We start from the raw sequence: 15,260 nt of genomic DNA on the forward strand, positions 1-15,260 counted from the left end.
CTGCTAACCTAAGTGACTATGCAACACTGCATTGTCTCAAAGGATATGAGACTCTTATTTTTTTTCCATGTGACTGTCTTTTCTCACTGCCTCTAAACAGGCTGTGAAAATACTTCCTGAACAAGCACAAAGTGAAATTACAGGGATTTCAGTTGCCGAAGAACTTTTAGTTGTTGTAATTGTTAATGCATTAAGATACATTTATTAAATATGCTTGGAAAACAAATGTGAATGTGTAACAGCTCTGTAAAAGCTGGCTGAGTAAAGATGTGTGGCAAAGATGATGCGAATGGTAAGGGATTGTTTAAAATCTCCAAGGAATTGCTCTTCATGTGATGAACGGTGAGTGATAGACTCAATAAGAAATTAGATGGAGTGAATGACATTGTGCATTTTCTCATCCAAAAAATTGTTCAGTTGAGAATGGTGACTAGTAATTAAAAGACATTGTAAATGTGAAGTCTGCTGTTGAGTGAATACTTTGCTATGAGATCTTTTCTAGCAATCACTTGAGTAGGTAGAACATATGTTTGATAGATAAGTTAAAGGTTTCTTTAGCTTTCCTTTTCTCCTGGGTGCTGGTTTGTTTTTGCCGCTCTGTTCTGGTTTAAAAAATAGACTGGGATGTGATGTTTGTATGGAGTACTGTCAGAATTGTTATTAATTGCAATAGAATCGTTTGTATGTGTTGCAACATAACAGAATGTTTTACAGAAGTTGGTATGCAAGGGATAGATGCTAGCAAACAGCAATGGCGTATATTTCTTCCATATTTTATTAGAATTGTATGTTTTAAGCAGTGTTCACACATGCTATATTTTATTAGAATCAGGTGTTTAAAAAGCAGTACATTATCTACACCACTTCTGTTTTTCAGAATCCGGCTTTGTTTACTCCGCTGCATACTCAGATGAAACCTGTGCTTAAGAGATATTACTGACATTCACCATTTGTATCTTTGTATATGTCCTTTCGTAATCAGATTTCATATAACTAGAAATAATATGTTGTTTTTTTAGAAATAATTTAGGGAAAAAGATCTGTTAAGGTGAGCATCACCACTTGTCATTTTAGCTGTGTTTTTCAAGAACTGTAGATAGAAGGAAACAGGCCTTACCACTTTGAGCAAATGAGAAGTGATTGAAAACAAATATTCTACTATACGTGTGCATTCTTCCTATTGGGTTATATGGTTTTTAAGAGAAGTTAACTGTTATAGTTGTTATGGTTAAAGACTCCTCACCCTGATGGGAAAACAGTTTGATTTTGGTCTTTGCTGTTGTGTATTTCCGTATTAGTGTGCTGTGTTCTGAAACATTTTGTTTCGGTCACATTTTTAACAAAGTAGTAGCATTCTTTCTTTTCATTAAGCTTTCTGATCTACTGTTTTTTGGTTTTGCTAACTTTTGAAAAGGTGCCATTAACAGTCTTACATACTGAAGTGATTCGTTTGTATTAATAGGTATATAGCAGTATTTGGGGAGTTAAGTGCCAGAATGTGTTTGTATTGTTCTTATTCCATTTTCGTATGAGCTGTTCCCTAAGTGATGTCAATGTAGGGATTACATGAGGTGTGTCCACTAACTTAATGGATGCATCTCTGTGCATGTGTGGTAATGCATCCATTAAAGTCTGTGTAGGCACCCTATGCTATCCCTAAGTTGTCTTCACTGAGGTTAAAGTTTATTAGTAACCTTAGTGACACAATCTTAGGGAATGTGGTACTTTTAAAAAGTATCTAGAAGAAGAGGATCAGTTAAAACATTTACTGATGGGGTGAAAATGAGGTTCATTAATTTCTGCACCACATTTAATGGTACAAAGTATTATTTTATGAGCAAATCACTTTAGTCATGTCACATTATAGGGTGAATAATTACCTTTGTATGCTTTGCATGTTGCAAGTATTTTGTCTGTGTTGCTGCTTTGCTTTTTCCATGTTTGCCAAGTTTTAATTTTTTTTTTTAATCCGGTGTATATGCATTTCTGCTTATTTGTTATTAACAGTTAATTTCTTTTAGAAGATGTCAACTGTGTATCTGCATTTTCAGATAGTATAGTGCAAGTAAAAATCTAGTATGGGCGGCCGCGGTGGTGCAGTGGTTAGCATTGCCGCCTCACAGCAAGAGGTTCTCCGGTTCGATCCTCGGCTGGGGTGCCTTCTGTGCGGAGTCTGCATGTCCTCCCTGTGGTCGCGTGGGTTTCCTCCGGGTGCTCCGGTTTCCTCCCACATCCCAAAGACATGCTGCAGGTGGATTGGACACTCTAAATTGGCCCTAGGTGTGCATGTGTGTGTGCCTTCTGTGGAAGGTTGGGTGCCGGGCTGGCAACTCGACACTGTAAAACTTCACTGCCAATTAATGTGCGGACATGGTGATCCGCTGTGGCGACCCCTAACCGGGAAAAAGCCGAAAGAAGAAGAAGAAGATAGTGCAAGTAAAAATCTAGTGATACATAAAGCCTGGTAAATGGTACTCACTTTATATAATTTTTCATTGCAGGTTTAGCATAGTCATTTTTTAGTTCAAGTTCAAACATTTAATTCAAAGGCTTTGTATTTTGTTGAAATAGGTTTTACTATGAATTCATAACTGACACTTTTTGCAGCCTGCCACATTATATTTAGTAGATCAGTAGCATAAATTGACAGGAAATTTCCAGCATCAACCAACCCTTTTGGGGTAAAAGGGCTTTAAGAAATTTGTTAACTGAAATTGTTTTTTTTATGTACCACTTCAACTATATTTGTTTAAGATTTGATTTGAAATAGGACTGTACATAGTGCTGCTTAAGTATTTAGTTTTGTATATTAATAATTAAACCATATACTTTTTAATTTTTAATTTATTTTAATGTTACTGTTAACTTTGTACTTGAATTTTGCACCAGTTAACAGTTTCATTCTTGTGCAGTTATAGCATTTTTCAGCAGTGTTCATTGGGACAGACCTTTCTTTACCCAGTGATGCATTTATGTTAGGCCAAAGTGAAATGACTGTGCAACTAGAATGTTTAACCAATGAGCCTTCCTTGAGTGATACTGAGATAACGTTCTTCATTTGAATGCTGTGCTGCTGATGTGATTTGTTCAACCTGAATGTAAGAATCTGTTTTCCTAGGGTTAACTAAAGGATGCCGATACAGCTCCTCCCTATGTCCTGCATCTACAGCTTTGATTAGCTGATGACTCCATAGCAACAGTGACATCCTTGAGAAAGCAGTTCATTGATTTTATTTCTCATTCTTGCTTTAAAGCTGTTCCCATTTTAAGTATAAGTACGTGAAGTAGCTGCCTCCTAGCATCCCCTTTTGTTTTGAATCAAGTCCTTGATTTACATGTTGAAATTGTTTTTCTTTCTCCCAGTTGATGTACAGGGGATAAAAACATTGTCACAGACTTAAGCTGCCCCTTTTATCATGCATTTCAAGAATGGTTTGGGGTTGGTAGACTGGCTGGCTGCTCCTTCTTTGACTGATGCACTGAAGTATTCTTGTGTTTTATGCTGGTCTTCCAGGGAAAAGAGTAACGTTGAACAGGAGATCAAAGAAAAGGAAGAGGCCGTAAGGGAGAGGGCCAGTGAGGTTCATGTGAGTACTCTGGAAAAACTGCATTGTTCATTACAGGTTTTAAGCATACATAGCATATGATATTTTGTATTAAAATGATAGTCTTGTCAGTGTAGTCTGTCCATACTATTCATTTAATAGATTTACTGTTATGACCTAGTAATCCTTTAATACAAATGTAAGATCATTTTAATAAGTGTATCATAATACTGCATGTTTCAAGAGTGGAGATTTTAGCTGGGCATGTCCTCGAGGTGCTGTTAATAGGCTCGAACTTATAAAACACTTTTATATATGTACTAAAATAATTTTTGAATTTTATCAGAAGTATATTAAAACCAGCCTTTGCTATGTAGTTTGTATTTGCAGAGTTGGATATATTTAGTTCATTCATCACATTAATTTGCATTTTTATAATTAATTTTATTAGGAACTTGTACTCATTTTTATGTTAACTTCACTTTTCTGCTGCACTATATATTTGACTAGGTAAGTATGCCTGATATGAGTGCAAGGGATACATAGTGCCATCAACAATTACAGAACAGCCCAGTATTTTATTGAGAATGTATCATTTTTCATCACTAGTTTTTATATATTTGTCTTTACACTGTTACATATGACACTCATTGCTTAATATTATGCCTGTTGTTTCCCTCCCTCCCAGTTTTCTTCCCCAGAACAGGTTTCTCTGAATTGTCCCTGTTAGCTTTCTTCTTGCCACATCCCTCCCTGTCTTCAATAAATTGTTACCCTAAATTTTAAAAGTCACATGTTTGCTGAATGACTCGACTTAACTGTGTTAGGTTTCTTGGGAAAAATGTGCTGATGAAAAAGGAGAGAGAGGAAATAAGACCCTACATTTCTTGTTAACTGTGTAGATCATGTTGAATGTAGCAAGTGGATGAAATGGCCAAGTTTTAAGACAAGTGGATATTTTTAAATATCAGCTTTCAATGGATTTCATCCCTACTTAAGCTTAAATTCCTGTACCTTCACAAGGCACCTACCTCGTGAAGTTAACATAAAAATGAGCACAGGTTCTCTGCTTCATAAAATCCATCTTGGCACTTGGAACTTTGAGACATATGTGGCCAGTGTTGTGTGGGTTATACCCACTAGTTCCCTATTTGGCAAAAGTTTTGTGCTACAAAGTGACAGAGTCGCGTAGTTCTGCACACATAAACACAATTTCCTGACTCATTTGCATAGCAGGTACCTCAGGAGTTCACCTGGATAAGCTGTGTAGTGGCCTAGTCCCCCCCCCCCCCCAATAGGATATGAAATGTGGATTTAGGCAGTTAAGTCCCACTCCTCCCAAATGACCATCCAAGCCAGTGCTTACTTAGTAAAGTCTGTTTGACACAATTAGTAACAAAACCCGTAAGCCAGTGAGCTGGCTTGTAGGCTAAGATAACCTGATGGATTAAGTGCTCTTCCTTATATGTTTGACTCGTAAGCCATATATTTGATAAGAGAAAGGTGGGCCTGCTATAAAATGTATACTGTTCTCAATGGTGTTAAGAAAGAGAGAGTTTTATCGGCCAGTTTCAAAACTTCTGCACTTTAGGAGGTAGTAAATGCAGTAAGCCTTGTCTATGTAAAGTCTGCCACTGGCAAAAAAATGTGATATTTCTTGAAGATCAGTATTGTAAACTAAGTGGGCTTTTATGCATTGAGCAACTTTTGAAAGATTTTCAAGCAGTCTTAAATCCACGTGTGCAAATATAGTGCCATTTTGTGCTTCTGTTTGTCATAAAAGTATTATCATTTGACTTCATTTCTGTAGTGACAAACTTGTAACTAGTTGTGTAACAACTGACTACTGTAGCACTGTAAATGGAAATTAAACGGTATGCTTATTGCTAGAAGGATACATGTATTGCATAAAACCACAAATTGAAATGTGAAATTGGGATGATGGATGAGTATCCCTTTGAGTCTCTTCTTCCATAGTAACCGATATGTTGTCAGAGACCCTCCTTGGTGGGCATATGACAGTCTTCCTGTCTATTTAAATTTGGCTATTTTATGCCAAAGTTTCTGCATGTAGAACTTTGTGCTCTCTTCACCAGTGCACATTGTAATGTCACACGATGCAGAACAACAACATGCCTAGCACATGAACCTATAAGTTCTTACATGCCACTCTCACATTTAGGATCCCAGTTATGATATTGGTCTTGGACAGTTTCTTCTTGTGTTGTTGTTGTTCTTCTTCTTCTTTCAGCTTTTCCCTGTTCGGGGTCACCACAGTGGAACTCCAGTCCGCTAATGATTGGCAGTAGATTTTTACGGTGCTGAGGTGCCTGCCCGACACCCAACCTTCAATGAAGGTACGCCCATTGACGTATGTCCTTCAAATGCCACTCAACCAATGGGGAGGACATGTAGACTCCACACAGAAGGCGTTCCAGCCGAGAATCGAACGGGAGAACCTCTTGCTGTGAGGCGACAATGCTACCGCTGCACCACCGCGGCTCATCTGATTTATGCAGTAAAATAAGAAATTACAATCCTTGACAAACAGAATTACATTTTCTATAATGAACACAGTGGTTACCCAACACACTTTCAACCAAACTTGTAAAGTACTTATAATAAATTAAAACAAGTTAAAATACTTTCCCCAGAGCATATCAGTATGCCTAATGAAGAAAATGAATTCAAGATGGCCAGGGGAAAATAACTGAAAAGCAGTGTGGCTGTGGTACCAGCATATCAAAACAATTATACCACATCACTGATAAAAGACATATACAGTAGCCTTGGGGGGGGTACATCACAATTTTTGGAGGAAGAAGGGAAGGAACATGTGTGCTACTTGTAAGTATTCTCACTACCCAACCTCAACACAAATTTTGTAAATGTGAATAACTTGGCTGTGGTGTGAATGTTTCACAAATGATTTATTAAATGTGGCAGAAATGCACATTCCAGCATCCCAACAAATCAATTAAAACCTTTCAAAAATAAAATTGTACTGTCGTCAGCTAATAGTTTGAGGGAATAAGCCCCCCTGCACTCCTTGTAGATTCACAGGTTCATAGGTAGGTACTAGGCTATCGGCCCAAGGGCTTAAGTAAGCCTAGCCAACAAGGTTCCCTGGCTTACGTCACCCAAGAAAGTTATTTTCCTGTGCCGCTGTTCAGCAGAGCCACAGAAGTGATCCGCGGGGAGTATTTCCTATTTCCCATCTACTCAGCATTTTTCTTGAAGAGTGCTGATGAGGAACTTTGCTTGACATAGATAAGTAGATTGTTCCAGAGTATGGGAAGCCTCTGGGACAGGACTCTATCCCTCTAGCATGTCCTGTTTATTATTGTGAGAAGGTTTAGGTCCCTAGAGCATGTAGCTTGGAGAGATTGGGATTTCTTTAGGTGTAGCATATCCAACAGCTCTGGGTTTGACATAGCTTTATATGTTAGGCAGAGATCACCTCAGAGTAGGCAATATGCTACGGAGTAAAGCTGAAGTTTTTTGAGACAGTCAGTGTAGGGCATCTGTTAGAGGCCAGTAATCCTCTTTGTGAGGTACTTCTGTGGCCTTTCTTCTTGTGTGTGGCTACTAAATCATGAGCCAAGTTCTTTGCTAACATTGTATTACTAGAAAGAAAGTACAGTTTGGTTTGTTTGTGTCTTTCAGCTTTTCCCGGTTAGGGGTCGCCACAGCAGAACTCCGGTCCGCTAATGATTGGTAGTTGATTTTTACGTGCCGAGTTACCAGCCCTGACGCACAACCTTCAACGAAGGTACGCCCATTCATGCATGTCTCCACGCAGAAGACGCTCTAGCTGAGAATCGAGCTGGACAGCGTCTTACTGTGAGGCGACAACGCACACAGCATAAATGCTAGAGTTTCAGCCTGGTCATATAACATCACAGGAATGAAAGCATTTTCATTGTTTGCATCATTGCTGAAATATTGATAACTTCTGGGTCTTCTGCTGCAGAAGCCTCAAAGTCTGGCTCAGTTTCCTGAATTTAGCACCCCACCCATTCTGGCCAGAAGGATGTCTGGATCCCTGGGACTTCACCACTTTCCCAGTATGAAGTGGATGTCTTTCTGCACCATCTGTGGTCTGTCTTGTTGGAGTACAGTTTACGACACTCATGTGATGCATCTTCAGTCTGGTATTTCAGACCTTCCAGAATTAGCAAATAAGTATCCCACAGGAGAACACTGCATGCTTTTATAGATTTAAGGAGTTTTTTTAATTACTCAGGCTTTGGCATCAGGTGACATATGTACACTTAGTCCATGCCCCCCCCCCCCCAAAAAAAAAAAATAAGCAAGTGTGCATGTGACATACAAATCATTTATAAAGACTGACTGTATTTTTCATGTAGGACCAGAGTACAAAATCTCCGGCTATAATACTTTTTGCTGATTTTAGCAGAAAGACAATTATGGAAAAGGAGCATTCTCTGCCGAACTATTTGAAAAAAGAGTCCTGAGGCCTTAGACTGTGTAATTACCATGGTACCTGGTGTTTGAAGGGAATCCCCACTTAAAAAGAAGAAGCTTGCTGATAAGCACCATAAAGTAAAGGAACAGAGTAGGACAGGGGATGACGTTTGAGCCCTAGAATTTCCTTCTGGGCTTGAGTGTACTGTGCCCAGTGGGATGCTTTTGTGGCTTTTGGCCCATGTGCTTGTATTGTCCAACGTTTATGGTATTGCCCTTCAGGAGACCATCATGATGTTGGAACATAGTATGTCCTCCTGAACCAAAAGCCTTACACAGGCATTTGGTGTGGATGTCTCCCTGTAGGCTTTGGATACCATTGCCCATTTTATGATTACCGTGGAAGAGGAGAAATCTGTTTTTTTCCTTGTCCGTCAGCAGAAGGTAAGGGTCAAGGACAGCCATTGGTGGACCTAGACCTCAGATTTTGTCAGCCCTAAAATGGCCAGTATATACAGGTAGAAGATGTCTGCTTTATTAGCGCCCTTGTGATCACCCTTATCTGAGGGGGCAAGTGAGCCTCTCCCTTTATCCCCCCACCTGCCTCCCATGCTATCCTCCAGGATTGGTTCAGGATAGAACAGGATTTTCTGCATTTTATTGAGAGCCTGCAGCTGCTGTTAGACTAGCCTTTAATGTTGGGCATGCCTTTTATTAAAAGGAAGAGTGAACATTCTACCACCCAGGAATTCAGATTCTTTAAAGGAAGGGGTGGTGCCTACACGTTCCACATGTCTTTCCCTCTTGGCTGTGTTACATACTTGGAAAATCCATGTCTTTTGTTTCACCAACAATAGGAATGTAATTTGGGATACTTTATGTAGAACGCAGGATCACTTTTAAAATGAGAGGCAAAGGAGTTCTTAGATGCCCAGAAATATTACTTTGGTCTTCTGCATTTGGATGTGTCTAAATGTGTAGCTCCTTCTTCTCTAGTCCCACAGGCTTTACAAGATGTATGTTTATAGCTGCTTCTCTCCTAACCAATGATGTTATGTGATCCTATCTCGCCTACATTCTGTACTGATGGGCTCGGAGCCGATCCCTCGGCTCCGACTCGGCACACTTATGCTATAGAGCGAGGCCTCTTATTGGCCGAGCTATCTTTATCCCAGGATGCACCACCACTAATCCCCCAGATCTCGTTTGCCGCTTACAAGCATAGACGTGGTCTCAACTTGGCTGGGCTAAGTACTAATTTATTTAGGCTTTTCCTGTCAGAAATTTGCTGATTTTGAACCCAAAAGCTGTTTTAACAGCTATTTCTTGTGTTTTGAGTGTGTATTTGATATTCCTGTTGAGAATTTGTGTTTTTTTTGCAAAGGGAAGGTTTCCCGTTTTAGTTAGAGGGGCCTTCCCCTGTTGCTTTTACTATCTTGGTTTTTTGTTTGTGGGTCAAGTACCCGTTTAAGTTAGAGGGTCTTGACTCTCTCTATCTCTCTCTTTTCTGTATAATTTTTCTTTGTACTGTACTTGTACTTTAAAAAAAAAAAAAAAAAAGTCCTTATCGGCACCGAAGGAAATTGCCTTGAGATCTCCCTCGGAGCCGATAGTGGTAGAGTCCATTCGGAGCCGGTCCCCGAGTCCTTCGGAGCCGATGGAGAAATCGGTTCGGGCCCGATCGGTATCCTCTAGATCATCCAAGATGTCTGATTCGGACATCGACAGGGTGCTCCTAAGACTCTTCCAGTCTCCGGTGTTCCAAAAGCTAGTTTCGGCTCCAGCCCATTCGGCTTCGGAGCCGATGGTCCACTTCCCTACTATGGTTCCTCCTCCAACAGCTTCGGCACCGTTGGAGCCGGTGCTGGTGGAACCGGTGGAGATTTTAGGGTCGGGCCCGACCCTTGCTCCAACTCCGGCTCTTGGGTCGGAGTTCAGTACACGGACTTCTTCCGTCGGCTCTGGGGGGAGGCTTCGGGATTGATGCTTTCGGTCCCAAGTCTCCCTCTTGGTGCGTCGGCGGCGGGAGTGCCGTCCACTGTCGTGGCCACGGAGGGGGGACCCTCCTAGGATTCTGGTGGTCCCGCCTTCAGGGCTATGAGGAGTGCGTTAGCCAAATCTTCCTTGGCTACCTCCACGGTTTCCCCAGCTCCTTCCCTGCATACCGAGACTGGGTCTTTGGCAGTCCCCCTGTCCGTAGACAGCGGAGCACCGGGGCCTGAGGTTACCCCCACTGGGGTTTCTCCCCCTCCTGGAGGTCCTTCTGAAGCCTCTTCGGAAGAACCCCCCAGGAAGAGATCGTGCAAGAGGAAGCACGTTGACTCCCCTGATGAGTCTCTTACATCAGACACTGATCTCGATGATGCAGAGGGGTCCCCTAAGTAGTCCTCGGATGATGTCTCCTTTGCAGACATCCTGGAAGCCCTAAAACAACGAGGTGGCTGGCAGTCCAAACCTCCCTCTGCTGATGAGTCGGTGTTCCTGAAGGCCTTCGGGGCTCAGCCCTACGCCTCCTGGGTGTCTCCGCCCTTCGATGAGCTCTTGGATTTGATCTGTCGAAGGGCGTGGGAACACCCAGACTCTGTGAAACCGGTGCCTGCTCATCCGAATAAGTTCCTCTCAGCACCCCCTGAAAAAGAGTTTCTGACTAAAGGTGTGGCTGTAGATGCTTTGGTGGTGGCATCTGCTACCCAGCAAGATGTAGCAGAGGCTTCGACATCCGTCCATCCTCCTAATAAGGAGTCTAGGAGCATGGATCGCACGAAAGCGCACCCTGAGTTCAGCGGCCTTTACATTGAGGTCCTTGAACTACCTTACGCACTTTACCAGATTTCAGAGGGATCTGATTAAAGAACTATCCGATACCCTCTTGGGTAACCTGCCTGAGGAGCTGGCCCAGACGGTTGGCTCTCAGCTGGCTACAATGTTGTCCATCTCAAACCCGTCCATGAGGCTCATTTCTTATGCGGCCGAAGGGGCGAGTAGAGCGGCGGGTACAGGCATTGCTCTACGGAGACAAGCCTGGCTCCGCCTGTGTCATTTCGCGGAGGCCTTTAAGTCTTCCTTTGCCGACGCCCCCTTTGATGGGTCCTCCCTGTTTGGACCCAAGGTAAAGGACACACTGACCTGCTGTGAACAGGAGGGTAAGACTCTGACTGCCGTAGGGGCACGATTTTCCACTCCCTTTCGGCCTTATCCCAAGGCTAAAAGAGGAGGGAAAATGTGGTTCCGTAGATCTCAGAAGCCTTACCCCTCTCAGCAGGAGGATTTCCCTTCCAGAGGCAGGGGAGGGGGAAATTCTTCCGGAAGGCGCCGTCCCAGAGGCGGCAGAGGCCCTCGCAACACTGGAGACCGCGAGTCCTTTCGTGGCTCTTCAACTTTTCACAGTCCCTGAGGGATTGCCCGGCTGTGCAGCTCCGGAGCCAGTCGGGGGTCATTTCTCGAAGCACCTAAAAGCCTGGGAAGGTATCACTCAGGACCGATGGGTGCTTCGAATTATCGCCGGAGGTTACTCCATCCCATTCTCTCACCCCCCCCCCCCCCTCAGTCCAAAAAAATCCCGGACCCACCACCCAGTCAGCGGGATACTGCAGCCTCAGAAGTTTCAAAGCTGCTGCAAAAAGGAGTCATCCAACCGGTCCCCGCAGACCAGATCGGATTAGGGACTTACTCAAGATTCTTTTGGTGCCAAAGACCGGGGACTTGAGGCCCATTTTGGACCTCAGCATCCTAAACCGTTCAGTCAGAAAGTCCAAGTTCCGAATGGTCACCCTACAAACCATTCTCCCATTGCTGGAGAAGGGTGTTTGGATGTGCTCCATAGATCTCAAGGACGCTTATTACCATATCATGGTACATCAAGCGTCCAGGAGACATCTGCGCTTCAGCCTAGGAGGCAGTCATTTTCAGTTCCGTGCGCTGCCCTTTGGTCTCACCACAGCCCCCAGGGTGTTCAAGTGTTTGGCAGTCGTGACTGCTCACCTGAGAAGTCTAGGATTCCAGGTGTTTCCGTATTTAGATGACTGGCTCCTAACTGCCACCTCCAGGCATCTACTACTGCAGAGCCTTCAAGCCACTATATCACTGGGCAGTTCCCTTGGAATCACCTTCAGTTGGCCAAAGTCTGTGTTGCTGCCATCTCAACGAATAAGATTCATAGGGGTAGAGATAGACTCAAACCGAATGCGGGTCTATCTACCTACAGACAGAATACAAACCGTACAGATTCAAGTTCGAGCCTTACTTCCCAGGTCCAAAGCTCCAGCCAGGATGGTCCTGCAGCTATTGGGATCCATGTCCGCCACGGTTCTTCTAGTCCCCTTGGCAAGGTTGCACATGAGAATTCTCCAGTGGCTTCTTTCAGCTCAGTGGTCCTTTCAGGAACTACCTCTCAGTCACCTCATATGGATCACGGAATCTTGCAAACGGGACCTTCGCTGGTGGCTAGTGCCCTCCAATTTGGATCAGGGACGACCCTTTGTTCTACCTCCTCCGGCCACTTTGACCACAGACGCCTCCCAGATGGGGTGGGGGGGCATTCCCTGGGCAGGTCAGTCCAAGGCAAATGGCACCCGGAAGAGACTCTACTTCATATCAACATCTTAGAAATGAGGGCAGTACTTCTGTCCCTTCAAGCTCTTCACGATTATCTCCCTCAGGGCGTAATTGCTGTTCACTCAGACAACATGTCAGTTGTCTGGTACCTGAACAAACAGGGAGGGACCAGATCCTATCCTCTTTGCAGAGAAGCCATGAGAGTTTGGGAATGGGCAGTCTCGACCAAACGCTTCCTAGTGGCTACTCACATACCGGGCAAGTCCAATGTGATAGCCGACAGATTGAGCAGAACCATCCTCTCTCCTCACGAATGGTCTCTGAATATGACAGTTGCAAGTCAGATTTTCAGCAAATGGGGAGTTCCGTGTTGCGACCTCTTCGACTCCTCTGAATGCAGTGCAAAGAATTCTTCTCCCTAACCCCGGCTCCGGGGAAGAGCCCCATGGACGCACTAGTCCGTCCTTGGCCCACCGGCTTGCTTTATGCCTTCCCTCCAGTTCCTCTCCTTCCCAGGGTGATTCAAAAGGCATCTCTCTTGGGGAGCAAAATGATCTTAATTGCTCCTTACTGGCCTCGTCAAGTATGGTTTCCCTATCTTCAGAAATATGCTCTGGCAGGTCCATGGTTCCTGGATCAGATCCCAGACCTTTTGGTTCATCAGTCGGGACTATTCTACCAGTCCCTGCACACCTTAAAATTGACTGCTTGGCTCCTCCTCTTCCGACTATAGTCAGGAGTTATACATTGGATCCAGATGTTGTACACATTATCTTCGGCCCATAAGTCTGCTACAAAGAAACTGTATTCTAGCAAATGGAAAAGATTTACTATTTGGGCTCAACTCCGGGGCCTGGACCCCATTTTATTCCCGTGGCAGAAGTACTAAAATTTTTAACTTCTCTTTTCAATCAAGGCTCTTCAGTTTCTACCATCAAGGTACAATTGGCAGCGATTTCTAATTTTCATGAATCCATAGACCCACCTTTAATGAGCAACAGATTGTGTAAGACCTTCTTGAAAGGTGCTGCTCTATTAAGACCTCCGATTTCTCATCCTGCACCTCCATGGGATCTCGATATAGTGTTACGTGCCTTGACTTCCTTCCCCTTTGAACCGGCGGCTACATGTGATCTAAAGTTTCTATCATGGAAGACAGCTTTTCTGGTGGCAATTACTTCTGCCAGAAGAGTTTCAGAGCTTCAAGCTTTGTCAGTAAAACCCCGTACTTGGTTTTTCACAAAGACAGAGTATCCCTCAGGCCAAATCCTTCCTTTGTCCCTAAAGTTTGTTCTAGTTTCTGCTTACAACAATCGTTAGAACTTCCAGTCTTTTTTCCAAAATACTCTAACAAAGCGGAATTCATATTCCACACACTAGATGTCCACAGGCAGTTACATTTTTATTTAGACAGGACCAAACAAACAAGGAAAACAGATCAGTTGTTTGTATCCTTTGCAGACAATAAATTGGGCAAAGCTGTCACAAAGGTCACTATTGCCAAATGGATCAGGGACTGTATTACTCAAGCTTATTCCTATTCTAACAAAGAGCTAACCACCTCTGTCAAAGCTCATTCTACAAGGGCTATGGCTACTTCGATAGCATTCCATTCTAAACTTGCCATTAGTGACATTTGTGCTGCAGCTACATGGTCTTCCCCGCACACTTTTATTTCCCACTACAAATTGGATGTGGCATCTAGAGGACGAGCTTCATTTGGTTCCACAGTGCTCAGGAGTGTTTTCCAATGAGCCACCCAGGATTTAGGTGCTAGGGACGCTGTCCCATCAGTACAGAATGTAGGCGAGATAGGATCACATAACATCTTTTAGTTATGCACTTACCATAACTTTAGATGTTTGGGATCCATCTCACCTACATTCCTAATAACCCACCCTCCTTCCCCCTTCCTTGGAGATCAGAGGATATCAGAAGGTCCGAATCCTGTTGTTTCATCTTGAAACATCTAACAATGTTATATAAACAAGTTGTGTGTGTGTGCATGAATGCGGACAAACAAGATCTGGGGGATTAGTGGTGGTGCATCCTGGGATAAAGATAGCTCAGCCAATAAGAGGCCTCGCTCTATAGCATAAGCATTCTGAGTCGGAGCCGAGGGATCGGCTCCAAGCCCATCAGTACAGAATGTAGGCGAGATGGATCCCAAACATCTAAAGTTATGGTAAGTACATAACTAAAAGTTAATAGGGTCCGGAAATCCAACAAGTGCCTGTCCAGAAACTCTGTGGTAGATCTAGCAGTAGTGAGGTTAGAACTGGTTCCAGCCCATAACACACTTCCCAGTGACAATCAGTATATAGGGTATTAGACTGCCCAACTAATCTCTCAGGTTGGAAAACATGCCGTAAAAAGTGGCTGTGATGCTGCAGACATAGTAAACATGGCTATTGCCATGGGGTCAGTAATCAGAAGATGTGCCTTACAAGAGGATCTAGCCCTTGACAGAAGATGTCAAAGTATAATTTCATATTGCACCATTAGGCAAAGTGTGGATTTCTTATTTCTTTTTTTAACTTCCCGCAGTTGGAATATTCAAGTAACTGGAGGAAGGGGGAGGTCTATCCAGTCAATGAAGTTATGTCATCCATCCCAGTCTACATTACTTTAGGAACTTCCCAATAAAGAACTGGCCCTATTATTACAACTGGGAGAGAACAAACAGGTGAATAAAAAAAGGCTGGTGTAAAAACATATGCAACGGAATCAGAT

General features: G+C 43.3%; 1 protein-coding gene across 2 annotated transcripts in view; it reads left to right on the forward strand.

Moving 5' to 3' along the window:
- EPS15 (epidermal growth factor receptor pathway substrate 15) overlaps positions 1-15,260 on the forward strand; it is a 2,462,763-nt gene that overhangs the window by 1,454,404 nt on the left and 993,099 nt on the right. For both annotated transcript variants that reach the window (XM_044086083.1, XM_044086082.1), the window contains exon 13: positions 3,515-3,587. In XM_044086083.1, the coding sequence (XP_043942018.1) occupies positions 3,515-3,587 (73 nt within the window). The remainder of the gene's footprint in view (positions 1-3,514; positions 3,588-15,260) is intronic.

This window comes from Protopterus annectens, chromosome 10.part0 (assembly GCF_019279795.1).
Source record: "Protopterus annectens isolate FY-2018-M chromosome 10.part0, PAN1.0, whole genome shotgun sequence".
Taxonomy (NCBI): Eukaryota; Metazoa; Chordata; order Ceratodontiformes; family Protopteridae; genus Protopterus; species Protopterus annectens.